Source organism: Eretmochelys imbricata, chromosome 6, assembly GCF_965152235.1.
Source record: "Eretmochelys imbricata isolate rEreImb1 chromosome 6, rEreImb1.hap1, whole genome shotgun sequence".
NCBI lineage: Eukaryota > Metazoa > Chordata > Testudines > Cheloniidae > Eretmochelys > Eretmochelys imbricata.
In genome coordinates, this window is record NC_135577.1 from 42,569,978 (window position 1) to 42,593,749 (window position 23,772).

Genomic DNA, 23,772 nt, shown 5'->3' on the forward strand with positions numbered 1-23,772 from the left:
TTACATCCTCTTTGTGCTGCACCTCATCTGAACTGAAAGCAGGGCCCTAAAATCCATGTTTAGGCAGTCAGATAAGTTGGTCTCATTTTCAGAGGTGTTGAATATTGGCTTTAATGAGCATTAAGTGCATGAGCACTTTGAATAGCAGACCAGTTGTTTGGGTACCTAAATATTGGTTTAGATACCTAACTTTTGGCACACAAGTTTGAAAAATTGTTCCCCCAGTTTAAAGAACACATTGAATGATGTATGAACATCAAAAAAAAAAATGTAAGGTCTTAGTTGTTTGCATAGTTGATAGAATGTATCTAAACCATTTTGGTCTGGAATTCAGTTTTAAAGTCTCATCAGAACAAGTTCTTGTGTAAGCGGGGGAACAGTCCTGCTATTGTGGGGAGCTTTCCTGGCTTCTGCACTATCCCAGTGAAGTGAGCTAGCGAAAGGATCTAAGTCCCCACTTCCTTTACCCAGTGGCCTCCCTGCCCTTGAGGGCTCCCCTTCCACTCTCCTAGCTGGCAGAGTCCTCGAAACCCTAACAAGGCTGGGCCCAGAATTCCTGGGGGGCTCGACGCCCAACCCTGCTGTGGTCACCTAGGACGGGGGTAGGGTGTCCCCACTCCAGGGTACTCTCTCTGCACTGGGCATTTCTCTGACCCACTGACCATTACGTACAATTTAAAGCAAATGCAAGTTATTTAATCAATGATTAATTTTAAAAAGAATAAGGAAAAATGGGAAAGGTTAAAGGAAACTCATCAACCCGCTCTGTGGCAGGGAACATCACAAACAGTGTCTCTGGAATGTCAGGGCAGTTCACAGTCTGTTCCTTGTAAGTCCCAGGCCGCCTTCTCAGGCCCTGGCTGTGCTGCAGGGATGCTGTGGGTTGGACACTTGCTCTGGTGGTGGCCTCACGCTCTCAAGCTCTAAGTGGTAGGACCCTTCTGCCCAGTGTCGCCCCTGCCCTGTCGGGGTTACGATCCAAGCCTGGCCTGCTGGGCCCACTGCCCAGGGTCCCCCTCAGTCTTCCTAGCTGCTCACTGCACCCAGCTCCGGACTGCTCCAGCCCCAGCTCAACCACTCTGTCTCTGCTGCTTTGCCTCCAGCTCCCTCGGCTGCTTCTTTGGCCCCTCTGCCGCTTGTTGCTACCGCTTTCCTCCCAGCACAGGTCTGCTCTGCAGGCTGCTTCTGTGACTCTGCTCCCAGCACTGACCTGCTTCCTGGGCTGCTTTTCTGGCACCTCTGGCTCTGGTTGCTGCAGCTCTGCTCCCAGGACCAGGTCTGCTCTCTCTGGGCTGCTTTTCGGTCCTTCTGGATCTGGCACAGCTCTGCTCCCCAGCTCAGCTTGGGCCCCTGCTTTCTCCTTAGCTCGGCCCCACTCTATCTGACCCAGGCAAATCCAGCTCACACGGAGGACGGGACCTCCCTTGCCCCCGACTCCCTGATTAGCCTGCCCGCCCTGTCATTCAGGCTGACCTGGAGCATTGGCCTCTCCCCATTGTTCCTGGGGACTATCAGTCTCAGGGTCCTGATTTCCCATAGACCCTTCCCCTTTTAGTACTGGGATGTAGCCAACCAAAACACCCCCACTGAATGTTAGTAAGTGGGCAATAGTCCCCTTACACTTGCAAGATTTTTAAGTGATTTCTTACCTGTGGATGGGCATAATACTACTAGGATGTCCTTTTCCATGCTATTTTGTTTCTTCTTGCTTCCTGTTTCGGCCAAAATCAAGCAATGCCTAAGTGCATAAACAAACATGAACACTGAAAAATATTGGCACAATTTTCTGAACCTTCAAAAAGATTAGGTTGGGTTTGGGTTGAGTTTCCAAACAGTTTGGTTTTTTTCAAACTTATTTGGCAAAGCCTAGTAACAAATAAGAATTAATTTACTGGATTAGTTGTTGGAGAGGGAATGAGTTTACTGATGAGTGTAATGCAATGCTTATCTTATACAAGTAAAAAACTATGATGCTCTTTATTTCAATGTATTAAAGAGATTTACATGAAAACACTCCACCTATGACCTATTAACTTTACAAATTTGAATTATACATCTGGGTTTCAACTCAGATGTACATCTGATATTGCAAAACTAAAAAAATATGTGGTTCATAATTTCAGAAAGCACGGTTTATTATTATTAGAGGTGTCAAGGTTCCTTCCCCACTCTGAACTCTAGGGTACAGATATGGGGACCAGCATGAAAGACCCCCTAAGCTTATTTTTACCAGCTTAGATTAAAACTTCCCCAAGGTACAAACTTTTTTACCTTTTTGTCCTTGGACCTTATGCTGCCACCACCAAAGTGTTACACAAAGAATAGGGAAAGAGCCCACTTGGAAACATCTTTCCCCCCAAAATATCCCCCCAAGCCCTACACTCCCTTTCCTGGGGAAGGCTTGATAAAAATCCTCACCAATTTGTGTAGGTGAACACAGACCCAAACTCTTGAATCTTAAGAACAATGAAAAAGCAATCAGGTTCTTAACAGAAGAATTTTAATTAAAGAAAAGGAAAAAGAATCACCTCTGTAATCAGGATGGTGAATACCTTACAGGGTAATTAGATTCAAAACATAGAGATTCCCTCTAGGCAAAACCTTCAGTTACAAAAAGACACAAAAACAGGAATATACATCCCATTCAGCACAGCTTATTTACCAGCCATTTAAACAAAACAGAAATTTAACGCATATCTAGCTAAATTACTTACTAAGTTCTAAGACTCCATTCTTTTTCTGTTCCTGGCAAAAGCATCACACACACACACAGACCCTTTGTTTCCCCGCTCCAGATTTTAAAGTATCTTGTCTTCTCAGTGGTCATTTTGGTCAGGTGCCAGCGAGGTTATCTTAGCTTCTTAACCCTTTACAGGTAAAAGGACTTTGCCTCTGGCCAGGAGGGATTTTATAGCACTGTATGCAGAAAGGTGGTTACCCTTCCCTTTATATTTATGACAAGAGGATTATTAAAAGGTAACACAAGTTGGATTTGTAGATGTGTTTTAATAGAATATAGATGGAAGAGAAGGGTATGATCCTTTTGGTTGTTCCTTAGAGATAGAGTACATTTTCACAGATTGTCTTTTAGTAGTAAAACTGTTATACTCCACAGCCTTTAAAAATTGGGTTTGTACAAGCCAGTTTAGAGATTTTCTTAATCATACTGACTTCTACTGACTTGTAATAGAATTACAAGAAAATAAAGCATACAGTAGTGCAAAGATTGCCTATAATTCAAACGTCCATTGAAAGCGCATTTTAAAAAATAACGTGCTCTCATTCTGCAGTTCACTCAAATCTTTGTAACATGTACCTTTCCCAGCATAATTAATGTTACTCCATTTGAGATGAATGTCGCTGCCTACTGTACAAAGATTTCCCAAAAGCTCTACTTCATTACATCTATTTTGTCTAATCCATTTCCAATGCAAGATTGAAAGGCATTTACAATAGCAATAATTAGAGGAGTGTGAAAATGAGGACTTTTTGTCACATTTTTCACAAATTGTTTTTGCCCAAAGTTCTTGTTTTCATGATATTTTGCAGATCCAATAGTGTGGCTGTGAAGTTTTGAAATGTTGCATATTTTCAGTCAAAATAAAAAAGAATCAATTTTAAGTATAAAAATGTAACAATAACAGGAATCATTTTAATTAGCAAAAAATAAACCTTCAGTATAGAAGGACAGTCAGCACCTTGCAAGATCAAGCCTATTGGCTGGATCCCACATTCACTGAAGTCAATGAGAGCCTTTCTATTGACTTTAATAATCGCTGGATCAGTCTCTGAGAACTTTGGCTCACAAAGCTGATTAGGTTAGCTATAGTAAGAGAAAAGGAAGTTGGGAGAGCTAATGTTAGACTAAAACAAAATGATTTCCACAGCAATTTTGATTTTAATATTATTGATATTTATATCATTTAAGAAGGTCCATACATTAAACCTCCTATAATTTGTGCAGCGTATTTGAAGAAAGGGGGAGGTCAAGTGAGCTTAGCCTGGGTAATTCAAAGTATCCAAATAAATTTGAAAAAATAATTAATTAAGGAATAGGATCTTGGGTTCTCCCACAACTATCACAAATAAGATCTCACAATGAATGTTGAGTAAAGGAAAAAGGACAGTAAAATAGTGTTATGTAAAGGTGTAAGATAAAATTCTAACAATGTTCAGAGCTGTAGAAATGCAGGTAAAAACCAACCCCCCAGTAATACAGCAAGCTCACATCTCTCCAAAATTTCTCCAAATTTGTGAATTTTAAGTAAATTTACTGTTCTATTAGGCCCTTTCTGCTTCTTTGTATTGTCTGTATTTACTTTACCCAATGCTCAAGTAGACACAGAGTCCATCTTAATCTCTGTAACAAATTTTAATAAACTTATTCTGCTGCATAATCCCACTAGATCCTTAACAAAATTATTTCAAAGTAAAAACATCAGGCCTGATTCAATATTCCAGTACTCCAGTTTAAACTGGTGAAATTCCACTGAAATTAATGTTGTTACATTAGCGAAAAACAGAAATAACGGTTTCTTTTTCAGACAGTGTAAGAAAGGAGTTGTTAAAACAGCAGAGGTATGTGAAAAGCTTGAAGTGTATTCAGTTAATAGTGACACTCTAGAAAGAGGTTGCGTTTACTAATTGTGGCGATAGATGGTGCTGTTTTATTAAAGGTTGGCGAGCAGGCTTCAAATACTACATGTCAGCAAAGAATCAATTATAAATGTATATAATATAAAATTATAAATCAGATACTGGCAAGTATTGCTGTCTCATAGGATAATAGTCAGTGTTGTACAAATTTGCGAAACAACACTGCTCAAAGTAAATGTGAAAGAATACCTGAAGGGGCCACTCTGCTAGAGCCTGAGCCAGCTCTCAGTGAAGTCAGTGGGATTCTTTCTCTTAACTTCAGTGGGAGCTGGACTAGTCCACCATTCTAGGAGAAGTTCATACAACTCTGTACAAAAGTATGACTTTCTGTTCATTTTAGTGTCAGCAATACACATAATGTTCTGTGGGATTAGGAAATTTCTTATGTGATGAGAACAAAAATATTGATTACTTTATGGAAAGTCCCTAGGTACAATCTAGGGAAGTCAATGGAAGTTTTACCATAGATTCAGGGGGTCTAGGATTTCACCCTATATGTTTATAATAGATTTTCCATTCCTGTGGACCTTATTATACAAATTACGGTCCCAATCCTTCAATTTTTACTCAGAAAAAAACTTACATTGATGCAAGAACGCAAGATCTAATTGTTTTACTTCTAGTTACCTTGTAAAGTATCTCCCCAATCTGTTAGTTTTCCAAATTCCCATTTTGTGGTTTGTTTTTCAGTAATTCACATGCAAAATCACATCTTAAAACAGATGCTTGGCATATGAAATCCAAATATTCCTGGCAGGAAATTTCCTGTGATTTTCATGATGATGACAGTTTTCCAAAGGACAAGGATAAAGAATTCTGTGAAAATGCAGAGTTATTTCAGAAGTACAGGTAAGAAATAATTATACTTTTACAATATAACTGATACACATTTGGACAATGTAATACTGAACCTGACAAAAGTCACAGACCGACACACCATACCAAGCTCTGCTTCCTTGTATTTATTCACACATATCCTGCATTTCCTTACTCAGGAAGAACTCCTTTTAATAATAATAGGACTTTACCACTGTAAGAGAATTTAGTCTTCTATGAAGAAACTTTTAGAAATATATATAAGCAGTTAGATCCAAATATCCCATTAATATCTAATTTCATATGACATTAACTGAAAAATAATCCTTTCCACCTAATTTTTAAAGGTGCCTCAACCTTGTGGTCTTTTAGTTTTGTGAACAGCTATTTGGGGCACAAATGAAGAATGTAGACCTCATCCGATGTCCATTGGTGTAATAGTGAGTCTTTACATTGACTTCAGTGGACATCATATCAGGTCCCTAAAGACACAGTTGCCAAGTGCAGTCTGTATATTTTTATTTGTTTCCCCAGTGAATTGTGCCCAAAGTTATATGCCACACCAAATTGCAGGTACATGACAGGAGTCTGAGTTTTAAAAATCAGGCCTTTCCTATTCAGGGCATTTAACGGCCATTTGGAAGTGTCTCCCAGCCAAAGGAGAGGTAGCATAGCAGGGACAAGAAATAAGAGGAAAAAAATGTAAGGAGAAAGGCAGGAGTATGGAATATGGGGAGTGGATAGATAAAAGAAAGGGAAAAGAGAAGAACTTGAAAATATGGGTAGGAAAGGAAATCCCTAAATTACATTAAAATGAAATGTCGTTCAGAAAAATACACTGAGATCAAGTGATATCATTCACTTGAGCTCACTTGAGCACTACTGTTCTGGAATTTGTTGCCACCATAACTTTAGGATGTATTCATTTATTTCTGTGAAGTTCAGAATTGCCTGTTTATCTGCATGTTATCTGCATGTAACTAGATTTACTAGAATGACTATTTAAAAATCAAGGATGTAGAGGCATGCTGGACTACATTCAAATTAGCCCTTATTGTCCATCACACATTTATTCCAGTTTTTACAAAAGCAGATAGAGGCATAAACAACCAAATTAAGGTGATGTTTGCCTCTTTGTGCCTTTTCAGCGAGCCAGTATAGTAGAACTAATGGCAATGAGTTCCAGTATGCTTTTCACCTTTGTCTTGGAAATAGCTTTCCCTATATTAGCCCTCTCATTCTACTTTTTCCTCTGTCCATCCTCTCTGTTCCTCTCCCTGCCCTCACATACCCAGTCCCTTGATGTACTCCTGGTCATTTGTTCTATCGTTAAGAACACGGTCAGACACGTTAACAAAGATTCTGCAAAATCTACTTGTCATAAGTGTTGTGTGTAAGTCATGTTAAGTTAATAGGGCATTTTTCTAACCCTAAACACCTAACCCTAATTTTGTTTATTCAGACCTCAACCAAAGCTGAATGCAGAATTGCAGAAGGCTCACCATAAGCAGTTTGAGTTTAGAGACAAACAGATTATAAACTGTGCATTCCCAGGGCTTGTTTTGGGGGTTCAGGATGCTAACCTGCATGCTGGTACTGAAGTTGTTTTGGTGGAAAAGAAATCTGATGATACCAATCAGCACTGGATATGGAGAGATCGTGACAGGTACAAGCATGTTCACTGATATATGAGACTAAATGTTATAAAGGGAAGCTTTATGTATCATACATGAAAACAGAATTCCAGCTCTGTGGACTGTTATCTAGTTATTGAAGTTATTTTTTTAGTGTGTTGAATGGGAAAGAACTAGGTTTAGGATTTTTAATAGGGTTTCAATAGTTCTTCTTTGATCATTTTCTTGTCTTACTAGTCGTTAATTTACAGCATAGAATCTCATAAATGAATCTCTAGTGTAGAAAGCTAAAGATAGCTTTAAAAGACCTATATCAAAGCAACAATCCCTCCAATCAAGGGAAACCCTCCCCACTCCCATGAGGGCTCCTTAAATCAACCACAAGGGGGACAGCAGTGTGAAGTGCACTCTTCCCCACAGTCCACTCAGCCTAAGTTAAAAGGATCAAAATATGGATACTATGAAACAATGTATTGCATTGTACTGGAGCTCCAGACCAGTGCTGATTTGAGGAATCCAGAAGCACTGTATCCTTCAAAAACAGAAAAGGAAAACTTCAGCATGCATATGTCATTCACCTTTGAATGCAATGACATACTAAGCATGCTTAAAATGCCACTAGCTTTATAGACTGCTGTACAGTACACTACTCATCTTTCCTCCTTCACTTCTTTCCCCTGAGAATGCAGCACTTTCCACTGCAGCAGAATGACAAAGGATACATTAAACAAATTGTGGGTTCATGAAGAGAGAAAAACTGCACCGTTCCATCACTAGCAGTATAAAATCAAAGCAGCAGACTTGAGTAGAGAGAAAAGTGTCTGTCTCCATCTGCTCCATCCCCTTTTAATCTCCTAATTCAAGGCTTCATATTGGACAAAGCATTCAGTAAAACAGATTATTCTTGGATCCCAAGAACACAGAATTGTCTTCCTTTTAAAATCCTTCTATTTTGTCTCTGTGTTAAAAGGGTTAGTGGATAGCCCCAAAAATCTATTATCTCAGTTTTTGCAACCATTTTGCATCAAATCCTAAAGCCAAGGTAAATTGGCCTCAGTGCCTATTTTGGTATGAACCCAGAGAAAGCTTCTGGTCCCACATTATCACCCTCCCACCAACAGAAACAGACTCCCTCTCTTTACTTTTAAGTGTCTTCCTAGTAGAACCAGTGCTCTTTTATCTCCTTCTCACCTCACTTTCTCCTGTCTTTGGAGGCAGTAAACTGCCCCCACCCGCAACCCAGAATGTCAGGAGCCAGGTAGTTGTCCTGCTGTCCCATTTGGAGTCTCTGTGGTTTTAGCAAGGCAAGCTTCTTCCCCTCTGTATCCATAGCAGATGAGTCGCCAGCCTGACATGCTCTTCTTGCATCTGAGGAACGAGCAGCATTGCAAATGGAGGTTCTGCTCTTTTTAAAAAGGGGTATTGGGTATGGCTGGAGAGTTGCCCTTCACGTAACAATGCAGGACTCTCAGTGCTATTAAGAACACAGAGCTTTCTCATGTGTCTTGGAGTAGGCAGCGATTTATGTACTATTAGCTGGATGTAAAGTTAAGACTATAAGAACTTGTTCGCGTTAGATAAGCTTTTCTCATGTTAATGTGAACAACAGCATTGAATCCTAGTTCAGCTGAGGTTACTGTACTTTGTTGGCTCTACTTCAGTCTGTGCATGAGAAATTATCCCAGACTGAACTGCATCCTAGCAGGAAAACCCCTAAGCATTCAAGAGAGGGTAGGGAACAGCTGGGAGCCCACTGAAGATGTCAGGATGGGAGTAAAATGCCACTGACATGTCACCAGGTCAGAGGAGAAGTATCTCTAGCCATCGTGTGTTCAGGGAGGGTGGCATGCACATATCTTCCTGTCTTTGGGCCTGAAGCCTTTTTTTGAGGATGAGAGGAGGAAAGGGTGGTTCTCCGAAAATGCAGGAGTGAGGCAGATTGTGTTGGAGGAAGGAAGAGGGAGTCCTGTCAGGCAAGAGATAGTGCCAGAGCATTTGTGAAGAAAGAGAGAAACTCACCAAGTTTGTAATTGGTTTACTCAAACTGAGCTTTGAATGTAGGGTTTGGGGTAAATCTGAAACTCAAAATGAACTAGCAGGTTTCAGAGTAACAGCTGTATTAGTCTGTATTCGCAAAAAGAAAAGGAGTACTTGTGGCACCTTAGAGACTAACCAATTTATTTGAGCATAAGTTTTTGTGAGCTACAGCTCGCTTCATCAGATGCATACTGTGGAAAGTGTAGAAGATCTTTTTATACACACAAAGCATGAAAAAATACCTACCCCCACCCCATTCTCCTGCTGGTAATAGCTTATCTAAAGTGATCAAATGGGGTGGGGGGAGGTATTTTTTCATGCTTTGTGTGTATAAAAAGATCTTCTACACTTTCCACAGTATGCATCCGATGAAGCGAGCTGTAGCTCACGAAAGCTTATGCTCAAATAAATTGGTTAGTCTCTAAGGTGCCACAAGTACTCCTTTTCTTTTTAAAATGAACTAGATACTTGTGAATCAAACCCACCAAGGGCTATGTCAGCATTTTGGTATGTGCTAATAATCCTTCTATAAGGCTTCTTCATAAAAGTGTGCATTACTGCGGCATCACTCATGTTCTCTAGCTGTAAGAGTAGTTTAGGAGAAAGCCTAATGTATTTAGGCCCTCTAAAAAATATTTGCATTTTTACATTATAGTGTTACTGTTGTTTTTTCTGTTCTTAGGACATTTCATTTGATGAGTGATCCAAATCTAGTGCTAGCAGTGTCAATGCCCAGCACACAGACTAGATACTCAAAATGTGCACTGGACATGAAACGATGTGCTGTTGTTCTGCAGGTAAGAGAGTGCATTTAAAAGAAGAGACAAAAATTCTTGCTGTACACCTAGATGTAGGCCCAGGATCCAGTTGTATTCAGATACCGAATCAGCTTTGAATAATATTTTCTTTTAATAGTGCTTTGTATACTATAGATAACACAGGAAGTCCCAGGGCTACAGCTGTTGCAAAGATATAAAAGATTCTATCCAATAAATTGTCAATAAAAACAACATGAAAGTTACATTCTGGAGTCCAGAAATGCCAAGGTAAAGTTTCATGCATATTAGTTTTAAAATAAGGAACATTTAAAGTCGGCATGTTGAATTGTGAGTAACAGTGTGTCAGAATCAGCCACTGAATCTTTAGTGCAACTGAAAAATACAGGGTTACAGCTTCGTTCTCTTCTACTGAATATAGACAATTGCAGTTATCTTTGACAATGCCTTTATGACATCAGTCAATGAAATAAAAACTGTCACAATCTGACATTTAGTAGTGCAATCAGTTTCATAGAATATGTACAGTATATTGTCCCCCAAACTAGTTTTTATTGAAAATCAATTTGCTTTTCAAGTATTTTGTGTGTGCTTCCTCTCTTTTTATAAAAGCTTTATCTTTTATTTCTTGCAGCAATTAAGGCCAGTTGGTGGAAATTACTCACATAATAATATCCATCAAATGGATTAGTCACATGCATTACAGCTTGCAGAATCAGGCCTTTGGTTTGTGACAAATATTTTAAAGTTCATGCAATATAATAAAAGTGAGAAATGTTAAATTGATTCTGGTGAGCCCTTCCCTATTCAGCTCAATTAAGTTCTTTATATATGCCAGTTGTTCTCAGGGATGCTGCCATTCTTGCAATCTTTAAAATCAAAAGGGAAGACTTGCTTATTTTGCCCATTGTTTTCAGCTTTTTGCTCGGCAGAGACATTATTAGTAATTGCACATCTTTTATAGATACCCTTAATGTCTTCGTATTGGGAATAGCTGAACTTGTTTTGCCTAATTTTGAATGCTCTTTGCCATCCTGTGTTCAGAGGACTATTGCCAATGAAACAATATTTTGAAAATGGAACAGAGATGGATGAGTGAAAAACAAATGTAGAGGGAGATGGGGGAAAAAGGATCAGAGAAAGGAATACACAAATAATTATGGAATTGATATTGCCATGTACCAGGCAGCCACTTGTGTTTTTCAGAGTTTATTATCGCTAATACACAGGCAAAGAAAATGCTAGGAAGTTGTGTTTTTAAAAAATTAAATCACTACAAAGCAATTAGCTAAACTCTGAAATGAAGTGTAAGGTGGTATAAACTAAACTTCCTTACACTTTGATTCCCTTACACTGAGTTAGACTTTCTTAGACCTATTACCTGTGTAAGGATGTATGAAGGACTTTGTTGTTGTAACTTACACACTAATTACCAGAAGAAGGGATGAGAAGGTATAAAATAGAGGGTAGCCTGCTTTAACTTACATCTTCTTACATCTTCCTGTTAGCTGCTAGTTTCAGTAAACTCTTCTATTCTGGCTTCTTGATATGTGAGTTACACCAACTGAGCCTCACTTACACTAGGAATCATTGGACCAATTGTAGACATGATATGGTAAGTGAATGTGGGTGAAAGGGAGACAAGAGGCAGTCTGTTTTCTTGTAACATACATATTGAAGGGGAGATGCAGAAGGCAATACCAGCTACTTCAGTTTAGACTCTTTCAGGACTTACTTATACTCCCCTTTGAATTGACCCCAAGAGTTTTAAATTACAGGAAAACAGATTCATGAACTCGTGGTTTTTGTGAACTCCAAACAATAGTCTGAGGGTTTTGCAAAATCTTGAATTCCATATGGCTTCCCATTCATATTTCATGCAGCAAGCTGCCATGCACGATAAAGTTGTTGTTGTAATGGCTTGTTTTCCCTGAAACATTTTATTTTTTTTTATAAATTAAATCATTTTATATGCCAAAAGTGATTCTAAGTACTTACATTTCTTTACCTGCATAGTAGTAAAGAATGCCTGTTAGACCAGCAGAAACTGTCACGTCAACTATAATATAAAATATTGTCTATACAAATATGCTCTTGGGATTCTGGCATTGACTAAAAAGATTGGGGGGAAAATATCAATGTGACATATTTTGAAAAATAGCAATAGGCCTGTAATGAATGACACACGGTATATAATTATATAGGGAACAGCCACAGAAATTAAATTGATTCTATTAATGGACATTTCCTTTTCCTTTAAGTATTGTCAGCAGAGATCCCCATTGTTGGCATACACCTGTGAATTACACCCAGGACCCTCTGGAAAGCTCTGACCATTTGAGGAGGGAGACACATGAACTTTTGACTCAAGCTAGGTTACATAAAAAAGCAGAGTCCCCTATGCACACTGAGTACATTCCAGCTGTAAATTGGAACTTTTTCTAATCCCTGAACTTTCTTAGCTTGTTGACATTTTTTTTCTGTTTCTCTCCTTAATCATATATAAATTTGTCATAAATAATTAAGATCTAATGTTTGTTTTAATTTGAGGAGTGTCTCCAATGAAAGCAGTACATCTGAGAGTTTCCCAGAACTTCATTTTCAGGAATCAACGTTATCTATCTAATTTACATGGTTCCCATTACTGTAGCGTGAGGGTGCCTCACAATCTTTAATGCATTTGTTTTTACAAAAGCCTAGTGTGGACAGGAAATGCTATTATCCCCATTTTATAGGCATAAAATTGAGACACAGGAACCTAGCCCTCAACAGTATTTATGCACCTAACTCCCATTTAATTAATCCAACCTTTGTGACCTGCCCAAGGTTACATAGGAAGTCCATTAGGAAGCAAGGAATTGAACCTGGGTTTCCTAAACTAACACCCTAACCACTGATCCACCCTTCCTGTCTTCTGTTCTCTTATGACCTTGTTGGGTTATTTGGGTCTTCTGCCATGATGGCAGATCCCAGAAACAAGGCCAGGTTTAAAGACTGCCCATCTCTGATGGCAAGATTGATGGCAGACCACCTATGCTGATTAGTTCACTTTTTCACTTACCTAATATTGTCTATTTTATTAACAGCATTTTGTTTCTAGCGCGCCTTTTATCCCAAAGGATCGCACAGCACTTTAAAACTGCTGATGTACATACACCACTTCTGAAATGTAGCCACCTCCATGGCAGAAGATTAGACAATCCACCATACAACACTGAGTGCAGGGGGAAAATTTGTCAAGGATACTGGGACAAATACCTACTTTTACTTAAAGTGTCATGAGATGATTAGTGTCCAAACAGAACAGACAGGACTTGAGTATTTAAAGTCTCATCTGAAAAACAAGCTTTTTTTTTTTAAACAGCACAAGACATTCATGCCAAATACTGAATAGAAGAATGCTATAGTGTAGGAATAGGATTTATCTTTTATGTTTTGACAGAATTATAAAGAATACAGCAATGGAGCTGCCAATCAAAAGTGGCATTACATGGAAAATGCAGGAGTATTTAGTGCCTTTTACAGCACAGTACTGGATCAAGAAATCACAGCAGCAAATCATGCTTCTGTTTGCACATTCTCTGTGACCAGTAGAGAAAAAATAGACCAGCCAGTAAGTAAAATATTTTTAAGGTATGTAAAAGTTGACATAGGGAAGTTTAATCCACTGTCAATGCAGACAACAGGCAAGAATGTTTATGTGTATACCTATATATTTATATTTATCTGAAATGGACAGATCATATATTTCACTTTTTCTTCAAGTGCTGTCCCTGTGGGTGCTCCACTTCAGGTGTCGGTGCATAATCTTCTCTTCCTGCTAGCAAAAAAAGTACTTTGTAAAGTAATATATTGAGCAGTCATGTCTGTAGAAGTTTCTCTTACCTAAGTATGACATCATGGCTGTGAAACAGGTCATGATTAAACGATGATAAAATCCCCAGTCAAATTTTATGTCGCTATCCATAGATTTGTAATAAGTAAAAGTACATTGTCAGTCACTCACCTCTGATGTCACAATTGCTCTAGTCTGTTCCAACACCAGTTCCGTTTTGCAGTGTCCAGAGATGAGGGCTGAAGATCCAAAGCCATTTGTCATTGTCTCATTTGAAATGAACAACAGCTATTCATGTATCCTAACTGGCAGCATCAGGAAGGTTAGCAAAGGTGGTCTTGTGTTGAGGAAATCCTGGATGCTTATAGGAAGTAATTAGATAACTGAAGTGTTGCACATCTGGATACTCTAAAACATTGAAACCATTGTTTTCCCTTCTTTTTAGGGCTACTATTTTCTTTCACCCAGTGGAAAGCAGAAGTTCATGATATGTTTGGCTTGTGCAAGGGCTATAAGAGGAAAAAAAGAACTGAAAAAATTACCCGCAGGTAGCATATTCTTCTGTGCCTCTGGCTCTGAGGAAGCAAGTCATTTCTCCTTGGGGCCTTTTAAGTGTGTTAATGTGAGGAAGGTTTGTATTTTTTTAATTTGTCCTATTAGCTGTACTGTAGACTCAGGATTATAAAATAACCTGAAAATGATCATAGTACATTCTTAGACTACTGCAGAACTTTGCTATCTTCACTTGAACAAACTGTAAACCTTCATATAGTCTTTCAGTTTCACTGCTCGCTGATGAACAGATCAGGAAGGTTTTGCAGGTGTCAGTGGGAATGGGGCCAGTGTGGATATTATCATGGTACCCATGGATGAATAGGGGACTGGCATATCCCCTCTTTGAACGCCAACTCTGAAAAAGGGCTAGGACGTTTACAATCAACCACTAGTTTTTTGAGATCAGGTTCTCAATGTTCCAGAGGCTGCACTTTTCAGGCCATTGATTGAATGCAGAGAAACAGTGGCCTTGGCTACGATGGATGAGGGGTTGGGAGTCTTCTGAAAGTTTGCCCTGCTTCCTTCCTCTTCAAGTGTTCCTATGTGATACTAAAGGACTCTGTCGGTATGTTCCCCACACCACTCATTCCAGCTCTGGGTAGTGAGTGAAAGTTCTCACCACTACCATTGATCCTATGCTGAGAGGACATGACCACCCATAATTCCACCTTCTCCAGAAGAAAGTGTGTTGGGAGGCGGGGGATCCTACTCACTCAGCAACATAGGTACTCTAAAAAAACCTTGCATTTAGCTAATTAATGCATGTGTCATAGGTTGGTCATTGCTGCAGTACATGGCATGTGACATGTATGCAGAGTCTCCACCACTGTCTCTCATTCTGGGAATGTACTAACTGCTGAGTTTAAAATCTGTATAAAATTATTGTCTTTTTCTTAATATCTTTCTAGTTGAAAGGAAGTCAAGAGTGGCAGATTTGTTTTTAGGGATATATAAATAATATCCTAATATTTATAAACCTATTAGGATATTGTTTTGTGCTATACCAAATTTTAGAATAGTTTTCCTGTTAGCATTAAAATGTATCTGTTATGTATCTTGCCTGCACATATGGAACTCCTATAGATATTAGTATTAAGGGTAAATAATTAATGGGAGCTCTGCATTGAATAAGGGGAGATATCTTTTGAAAGCTGTTTCATCTTTACCTAAACAGCTGTGTATACAGATATGTTCAATTATCTTTAAAAGAAATACATACATGTCTTGTTAGCTTTCCTACAAAATTTCGTTTTAGCCATCTCTTGTCATTTTTAACAAATCATAACTACCAGAAATCCCTGGAGATTTAGTGCGATCACCAAAGGTACATGCAGAGTAGATATTAGTATATTCCATATTTCAATAAATTTAGTGTTGACTGAATAAATTTTAAATTAAATTGGTGAGCTTCATGAAAAGAAGTTCACTTCAGTATTGATTTAACAAGAGCAGCAGCCTGATTGGATCTGGTTCTTTCCTATCTTAAAGACTGATTTATCCACATTGGAAGCTGAAAATACCTTGAATTATTTAGAAGAAGTTCTAGCATCTTTGCGGACCGAAACCTCCATACAAACAATCTCAGAAAAGATCTCTGCAGCTATGAACCATAAAGCAGTGAAAATAATTGCATACAGAAATGGAGCTGGCTACCGAAATGGTCAGTTAATCATTGCTAGCACATTCCCTATGGTAAGTATTAGTAACAATCATCCCCAGAGATAATTATAATGTCTATAGTATTGGCAAGGACAAGCAGCCTTTGTCAGTGACCAAGATGAACCCAAACCAGAATCTCAAAGCTAAATCTCCCTTCATCATGAATTGCTGAGGTGGTCGTTTTGAATTCACAAATTTTAGACCTACCCTGTGAGTTTGTTTCCCAATCTGATCCAGGGCCTGTAGGAACCTGTTCTCCAGATTCAGTTTTGATATGACCCAGTATGATAAAACATTTTCATGGCATAAATCTTGCAATAACACTTGAAATTATGATATTTCCACAATTTAGGCTGATAATTTCAGGAGACCCTTTTAAGAGATTTTGCCATTGTCAGACATGATTTTTACCATTGGTTCAGCCCCCGACCCAAACTCTTCATCCTAGTTTAAACCTTCTAATTTGGATCCAAACACAGCCTCCTTCTTCCGTTTATAATCAGTGATGATTCTTCTAAGAGAAATACCATATACAGGAATATAGGCCTTATATAAAATGTAAACATCTTTTTTCTTAAATTTGGTTTAATCTTGGGAGATTTTAAAGTAAGTTTTCTCTATTGAGATGGAAATTGCTAAAGATAAATTATTTGATTTATAACCCAGTTCCAAAATAAAAAATTACTGTAAATTGTCTTGTTTATGAGAAGAATGATGACACTGAGCACAAGATATTCAAGCTTATTTTTAATATTGCTGATAGATGAATACTGAGTGACTGACTGTTGGAACTCTGGGAATTTTTACAGGATTTTGGGGTCAAACTTTCTGTAAACTGGTGACAGTCTCATTGCAAGAGTTTTTCACGCAGATAAGATCATGTCAGCTTCCTCAAAAGTGGTCTCATGTTCTGTGGCTTTGGTATTTTGGGAGTCAGGGGCTTATAGTCTCTGATGTGCAAAAGACCAAATAGTTTAAAAATTTCTGGCTTTTCCCAAAATTGATGCTAGCTAAGGATGACCTAATTCAAACCTGATTGGACCAAATTGCATGGTGCCAGAGTAGGTCTCACACCTGATTTGCTCAAAGGCCTTGGAACAAGGCACTGGAAGATGGAGTAAGTAAAATTCACAAACTGTAAGAATCAAGAGTGTCTGAGAAGCTGTGTCTTTTGGGTCAACAAGTCACCTAAATGCCATTGATCCTAGTCCTTCTAAAGGCCAGCAAAAGCTCAGCTGAGGGAGAGAACTGCAGAGAGTAGGTAGGCTCCTACAGGAGTCCCTTGGTCTGGTATGACCAGGAAGGGCTGAGAGAGGTGAGGGAAAAGCCTCTGGCAACTGTAGCCCATGTTGGACAGAGGAACTACTTTATTTTGATATTTTGCCTGAGCTTCTGTTTGACCAATAAATTGTGTCCTCAAGCAAGAACCTGAAACAGACTTTAATGTGACATCAGTCTTCCATGGACTGGTGAGATAGCCCATCCATTTAAAGTGTGTTCTGTGTCCTGTGTCTACAAGTCCTAAGAGAATTGAAACTGTCACCAGATCAGAGTTGTTGAACTACTGCAGAAGTATCTTATAAAGTCTATATAATATCTCAGTTGGGGGTGAGGGAAAGAGCCACCACATAAGAATTTAAATAAGGAGGAAGCTTTATAATTAGTTCAAGTTGTGGGTTAAGCACTAGATAACTTGGTTCCAGTATTAAAACTTTTACCCAGCTCCAAGTTATAGATACAGTTCTTCAGTTGGGGTTTATAACCAAAAGGACAACTACCTCCTTAAATCCCTTTCTAGAACTTGTAATGTTTGACTATTTTTGTGTTAATTTGATAATTTAATTCCAATCCACTATTGAGATTACCATAATTTGTTGGTTTATTGATTTGATTTTGTGTAATTTTGTATTACTTTCTTAATTTAATTTAATATTAACAACAGCTTAGCTTTGAGATGTCTTCTTGGTTTTAATTTTTTGTTTAATAGTTTTAATATGTATAAAAATATATTGAATCACATTTCTTTCAGTAATTAATGTAGGTCAGGAACCTCTGAGGGTAATGGGTGTATATCGGCCTGTCATCTTAAAAGACTGATCAATTCCTCTAATTAGACTTTGGTTCCCACTGTCTTTAGGCAAACAGATATCATCTGACAAGCCCATACCTTCCTAATATTCTGAGCCTGAAAGGATAGAATGTGGCTTCCATTATTTCTGCTAAAGATTAGTCAGTCGTTACAATCCACCTATCAAGTTCTTCTCTTTACTATAAGCCCTGCCAGGTTGGGCAGAAAGAAACTTTACCTGGAGTTAATATCTCTGCTGTCTTACACCTGCAGCATTGTATGTCACTCCTGGGCAAGTAAGGGTTTCTTAGAAGGTGGACTAAGATTTTTGGGGGAAGCTTTATGCAAAAGGATGAATCGTTCTGCACTCTAGTATGGCTGGAGTATGATGACTCCAACTTGGATCACAGCCAATTGTATTCTAGGAGAAGGTGATTGGAGTACAGACTACGTTGGTGTTATTTTATCATATATTTGACACCAGAACCCCATGTAAAATACACTGATGGTGCCACGTAAATTGCAACATAATTGTTCTGTTTGAAACTGCTGCATATAATTGTGCTCCAGAACCTAAACTTTCATGTAAGGAAAAATAATTTAAAATTCCAGCCCATATGGTTGTAAAGAGAACCTTTAAAGTGTGAACTCATTGTAAACCAATGCAATAATGTCTGTCTGAATATGTAGGAAGCCTGAAACAATACCTCAGAAGTGTGGATGTCAATATTGTTAACTATTTCAATGGTGATAATTTTAACAGAAATATCAAGCTTATGTATTTCTCCATGCTTGTTAAATATAGTGGCAGATATTGGGCTGGGTTGGGAAGGAGCAGTGGGACATCTAGTTATCAGGGTTTGAGGTGGGAAATGAGGAAGTTAATTCCCCCTCCTAAATTTAAAGCTGTCTCCATCCCTGCTCAAAAGCCTCATCTACTTCCTGGTTGCCAAAAAAACAAAACAAAACCAAAAAAACAAAAAAATCATCATTATGCCTTTGTCAAAAACCCAAACTACCCAGCTGACCAAACCTCCAGCAGGGTCCCTGACAAATCTGTAATGCAAAATAAAATGATGTAGCACACTGAAAGTGGTGGGGGGCAGGAGGAGGGTAATATGAAATAAATAGAATTGAATCTGAACATAAATTAACAAGGGATTTTATTGTACTGCAGTAGGGCAGGTTTTAAGGAGGGTTCAGGATGGGCAGTGATATGGTTCTGGGGTTCTTGCCACATAATTGAGGGAGCTCTACCACATATTTACATCAAATGTGCTATGTAGGACATGAGACCTTGCTTAACATTTTATGTTATGACTGTAGATAAGTTTTATTCTTTTGGCATACTGTGTATCAAATGCATCTAAGGAAAATGATTAATTAGGGTTCTGTGAGGGCATTACAGAATGCTACAGGACTTGGATTTGGAGCTAGCTATTAAGAAACATAGTAGGAGACTGATTTGCAAATATTATCTCATGACGTAATATTTTGTTCTGCCAAATTCCATCTAGACTGAAAACATATTCAGCTATATTAGTCATTATATTCTATACATTTTATTATATGTTTCTAAAATTTTAATTGAAGGGCAAATTAAAGTAGGTTGCTGGGGTTTTTTCTTTAGATCATCCAACTTGTCTCCCGTTTGCAAATGAATTAGAATATATCTAATAAAATGAGGCTGGTTTTCACTATTGATAAACTTCTCTCCTATGTAAAGGGACATCACAGGTCTATGCACCACTTAAATCCCACCTTCTTTGAGTGATTAATCATTCCGTGTTGTTGTTGTTGTTTTTTAAGCTGCTTGCCAAGTGTACAAGACAACTTGAACTTACCAGGAAAGCCTGCAGACTATATACCCATGATGGAATCCTAATCCTTACCCTACCAGATTTAGTCACGTGGGCTGTGAATGAGTGTTTCAGACAAAGTTACTCAGAAGAAGACTATAAAGAGAGAACTGCAATCACTGACAGTGCTCACTGTGGGGCTGCACTGCGTATGGAAGGTAAAAGGTCAAAATCAAAAAGTTCTTAGTTAAATTAATATTTCATGGAGCTAACAGATTTTTTAAAAGCTGTTAAAAAGCCTCTGCTGATATGCTTCCAAGATTATCTGTGGAAATCCTTTACTTTGTTTTCCATTTTCTTAGAGAATAACAAACACTACTAGAGAAAAGATTAATGAGAGTACACTGTAGCTGGACAAATGTGTTATATTTATATTTTGCATGTTAGTAAGGAACTACAGTCTCATTGATTTACTCTTGTGAAAATTAGGTAACACAATATCTTTGTTGGGCTGAACATGAATTACATTGCAGGTTAATATTTAATTTTGAAATTATTTGTGAAAAGTTAAAGTACACATTCTTAGAAGGTCAGATTTCCAAACAGTCAGAAGCCTAAAGCAATCATATACCTATTCTGAGTCTAATTACTTTGACTGTATGTACAAATCATACTAGCTGCTGCCTAACTTGCCACTTACTAGTGAAAATTTTCACAAGTATGTACACAACTAAAGTAGTTGTGCAGGCTGTTATTCCATGTGACCCTGATTTGAAAATCAGATTTATTGTGTTAATCTTACATTAAATAAATTCCAGATTATTGCAAGATCAGTTACTGACTACTGTTTGTATGCAGGGTTATATATTTTTCATACCAGGTTTTGAGCTATTTTATATGAACTGATGTTAGCTGGCAGTCATATTTTATCTTTGGGTTTGCTGTTATGTAAATGTGTAAAGATTGATTTCTTTAGTGTTATAAAAATTAAATGAGAATTGAGATTATGGATGCATTTTTAATTTATTATTTTATCAAGTGAGTTAGCAAAGATTTTTGAACAGATTCATCAAAAGAGTTAAACTGCTTTTTAACAATAAGTGAATTTGCAGTTTGTTAGACAGTGGTTCTATTTTTGAATTGCATTAATTACTAGAGATGGCCCTCAGCCATGAAATTCAGGTTCACAATTTTTAACATCCCAAAGTCTGGAGACATTCAGTTCCTGGACTTTTGTTTGGGCCTATTTTCCTATAAATACTAGAAGTCTTCACTTATAAAGTCTCCAATTCACCAAAGAATTTAAGCATGTGCTTAAATTTCTAGGAAACCTATGACTTCAATGAGCATTAAGCATGTGCTTAAGTGCTTACCTGAATAGAGATGGACTTGCTCACTTAAAGCTGAACAAATGCTTAAATACTTTATTGAACTGGGAAAGTATATTACTTATTGAACAATTCAGTATTTATAAATATCAGTTTTCTACACACAAAAATCTGATTATCATTGGAAATATCTAAATTAACATCTGCTGATTGCTTAACTATGTGCAATGAATAATGGCCTAGTAGACCTTATATATCACACTGTTGGGCTGGCAAGATAGAACCACTTTGCTTTGTTCTGTGACTGATGTTGCTCAAACTACTCATATAACAATAGTCTTGATTGGACAAGAATCACTGCCAGGAGAACAGATGGATATGCAGCATGGAATCATAAAAATATAGGACTGGAAGGGACCTTGATAGGTCATCTAGTCCTGTTCCCTGCACTGAACCAGGACTAAGTATTATCTAGACCATTCCTGACAGGTGTTTGTCTATATTGTTCTTAAAAACCTCCAGTGATGGAAATTTCACAACCCCCCTAAGTAATTTGTTCCGGTGCTTAACTATTCTTACCATTAGGAAGTTTTTCCTAAAGTCCATCCTAAATCTACCATGCTGCAATTTAAGTCCATTTCTTCTTGTCCTGTCCTCAATGGCTAAGGTGAACAATTTATCACCCTCCTCTTTATAACAACCTTTATTCACATGAAGACTGTTATCATGTCCCGCTCAGTCTTCTCTTTTCCAGACTAAACAAGCCCAATTTTTTAGTCTTTCCTCATAGGTCATATTTTCTAGACTTCTAATAATTTTTGTTGCTCTCCTCTGGACTTTGTTCAATTTGTACACATCTTTCCTGAAGTGCAGTGCCCAGAACTGGGCAGAATATGCTAGATGAGGCCTTATCAGTGCTGAGTAAAGTGGAAGAATTCCTTCTTCTGTCTTGCTTACAGCACTCCTGCTAATACATCCCAGAATGATGTTCATGCTTTTTACAACAGTATTATGTTACATACTTTACTCAGATTATGTTAAACTCCCTCCTCTGATGGTACCATGTATTCCTTAGAGACTCAGATTTGGTTTTTTGTGTCCACTGTCATAGCTTGTCACTCCAAAACTTCAGTCAAGACCTGGTGTTGTCACTTATCTCAAATGGTTCCTGAGGGGTACAGGATGTTGACATGGTGTACTGCATTAGCCAGTGTTCAAGTGTTTGTCTAGTGTTTCACATTTGGGTTCATTTTTCCAGTTTTCACTTGGCCATATTGTCACCAGTTTTTGTCACCCCAACTCTCTCTCAATTTGGAATACGGAAGTATTTTCATTCGAGGTCAGCGCCTCTGGGTGTTGTTCTGAATCAGGTTCTTCAGGAACATCAGCATTTCCCAACATTTTGTCATGAGGTAGTATAGTGATACAGTGGGAACTGGTTTCAAAGTCCCTGTGATGATCCTACAGGATTGATTAAGTTCAGTATATATTTTGTGTGCATAGTTTGGATGACCATAATGGAGCACAGTACTCCACAATTGAGTAACAGAGTGTCTTTGAGTCAGCTCCCCATTTTGTATTGCCAGTTTCTGGGATACACAGTTCCTGGAGTTCACTTTTTTTTCAGTTTCTTGATGTGCTCTTTGAATGTTAATGTTCAGTTTAATGTGACCCCAAGGTACACCAGATGTTCAAATATTCAAGAATAGTACCATCTCCTGGAGTTTTTGCTTGGCCTGATGGTGGTTGGCCAGGTGCTTGGAAGTTGTGCACTTGTGTCTTGCTAGAGTTGGCATTCAGAAACCATGTGCAATAGTATTCTCCAGGCACACTCAAAGACCCAGTTAGAGTGTGCTGAATGTCATCAAATCTTTCCAGTTGGGTGGTGATGCAAAGATCATCGGCATGAATGAATCTTCAGATGTCGAGAAATTCTGATTGGTCAATTGTGTAGACATTTAACATGCTGATGATGGGTTCTGTTTGATAACAATCCAAAGTGGACTGATGCACACTCATTTTCATCATCTGAGCCAGATGCCATCAACAGCGTCGATTTTTCTTTTTTGCTAGTTTGGGTTCTGTCGATTCTGCATCGGAGTGTTGCACTGAATGCATCCGATGAAGTGAGCTGTAGCTCACGAAAGCTTATGCTCAAATAAATTTGTTAGTCTCTAAGGTGCCACAAGTACTCCTTTTTCTTTTTGCTCTTTTAAGACTTCTGACAGCATGTTCCACACCTTAGCCCTCTCAGATTTTGGAGGGCACTTTAAATTCTTAAATCTTGGGTCAAGTGCTATAGCTATCTTTAGAAATCTCACAGTGATACCTTCTTTGCATTTTGTCAAAACTGCAGTGAAAGTGTTTTAAATCGAACAACATATGCTGGGTCGTCATCCAAGACTGCCATAACACAAAATATATGGCAGAATGCAGGTAAAACTGTGGAGTAGGAGACATACAATTCTCTCCAAGGAGTTCAGTCACAAATTTAAATAACAGATTATTTTTTAACAAGCATCATCTGCATGGAAGCACGTCTTCTGAAATGACTGTTGAAGCATGAAGGGACATACGAATGTTTAGCATATCTGGCACATAAATACCAT

At 38.2% G+C, this 23,772-nt stretch overlaps 1 protein-coding gene across 1 annotated transcript in view; it reads left to right on the top strand.

Annotated features, from left to right (window-relative positions):
- DCDC1 (doublecortin domain containing 1) overlaps window positions 1-23,772 on the top strand; it is a 411,407-nt gene that overhangs the window by 358,725 nt on the left and 28,910 nt on the right. The window contains 7 exon segments of the mRNA XM_077819961.1: window positions 5,347-5,505; window positions 6,935-7,138; window positions 9,826-9,940; window positions 13,362-13,532; window positions 14,200-14,385; window positions 15,798-16,001; window positions 19,846-20,053. Of these exon segments, the coding sequence (XP_077676087.1) occupies window positions 5,347-5,505; window positions 6,935-7,138; window positions 9,826-9,940; window positions 13,362-13,532; window positions 14,200-14,385; window positions 15,798-16,001; window positions 19,846-20,053 (1,247 nt within the window).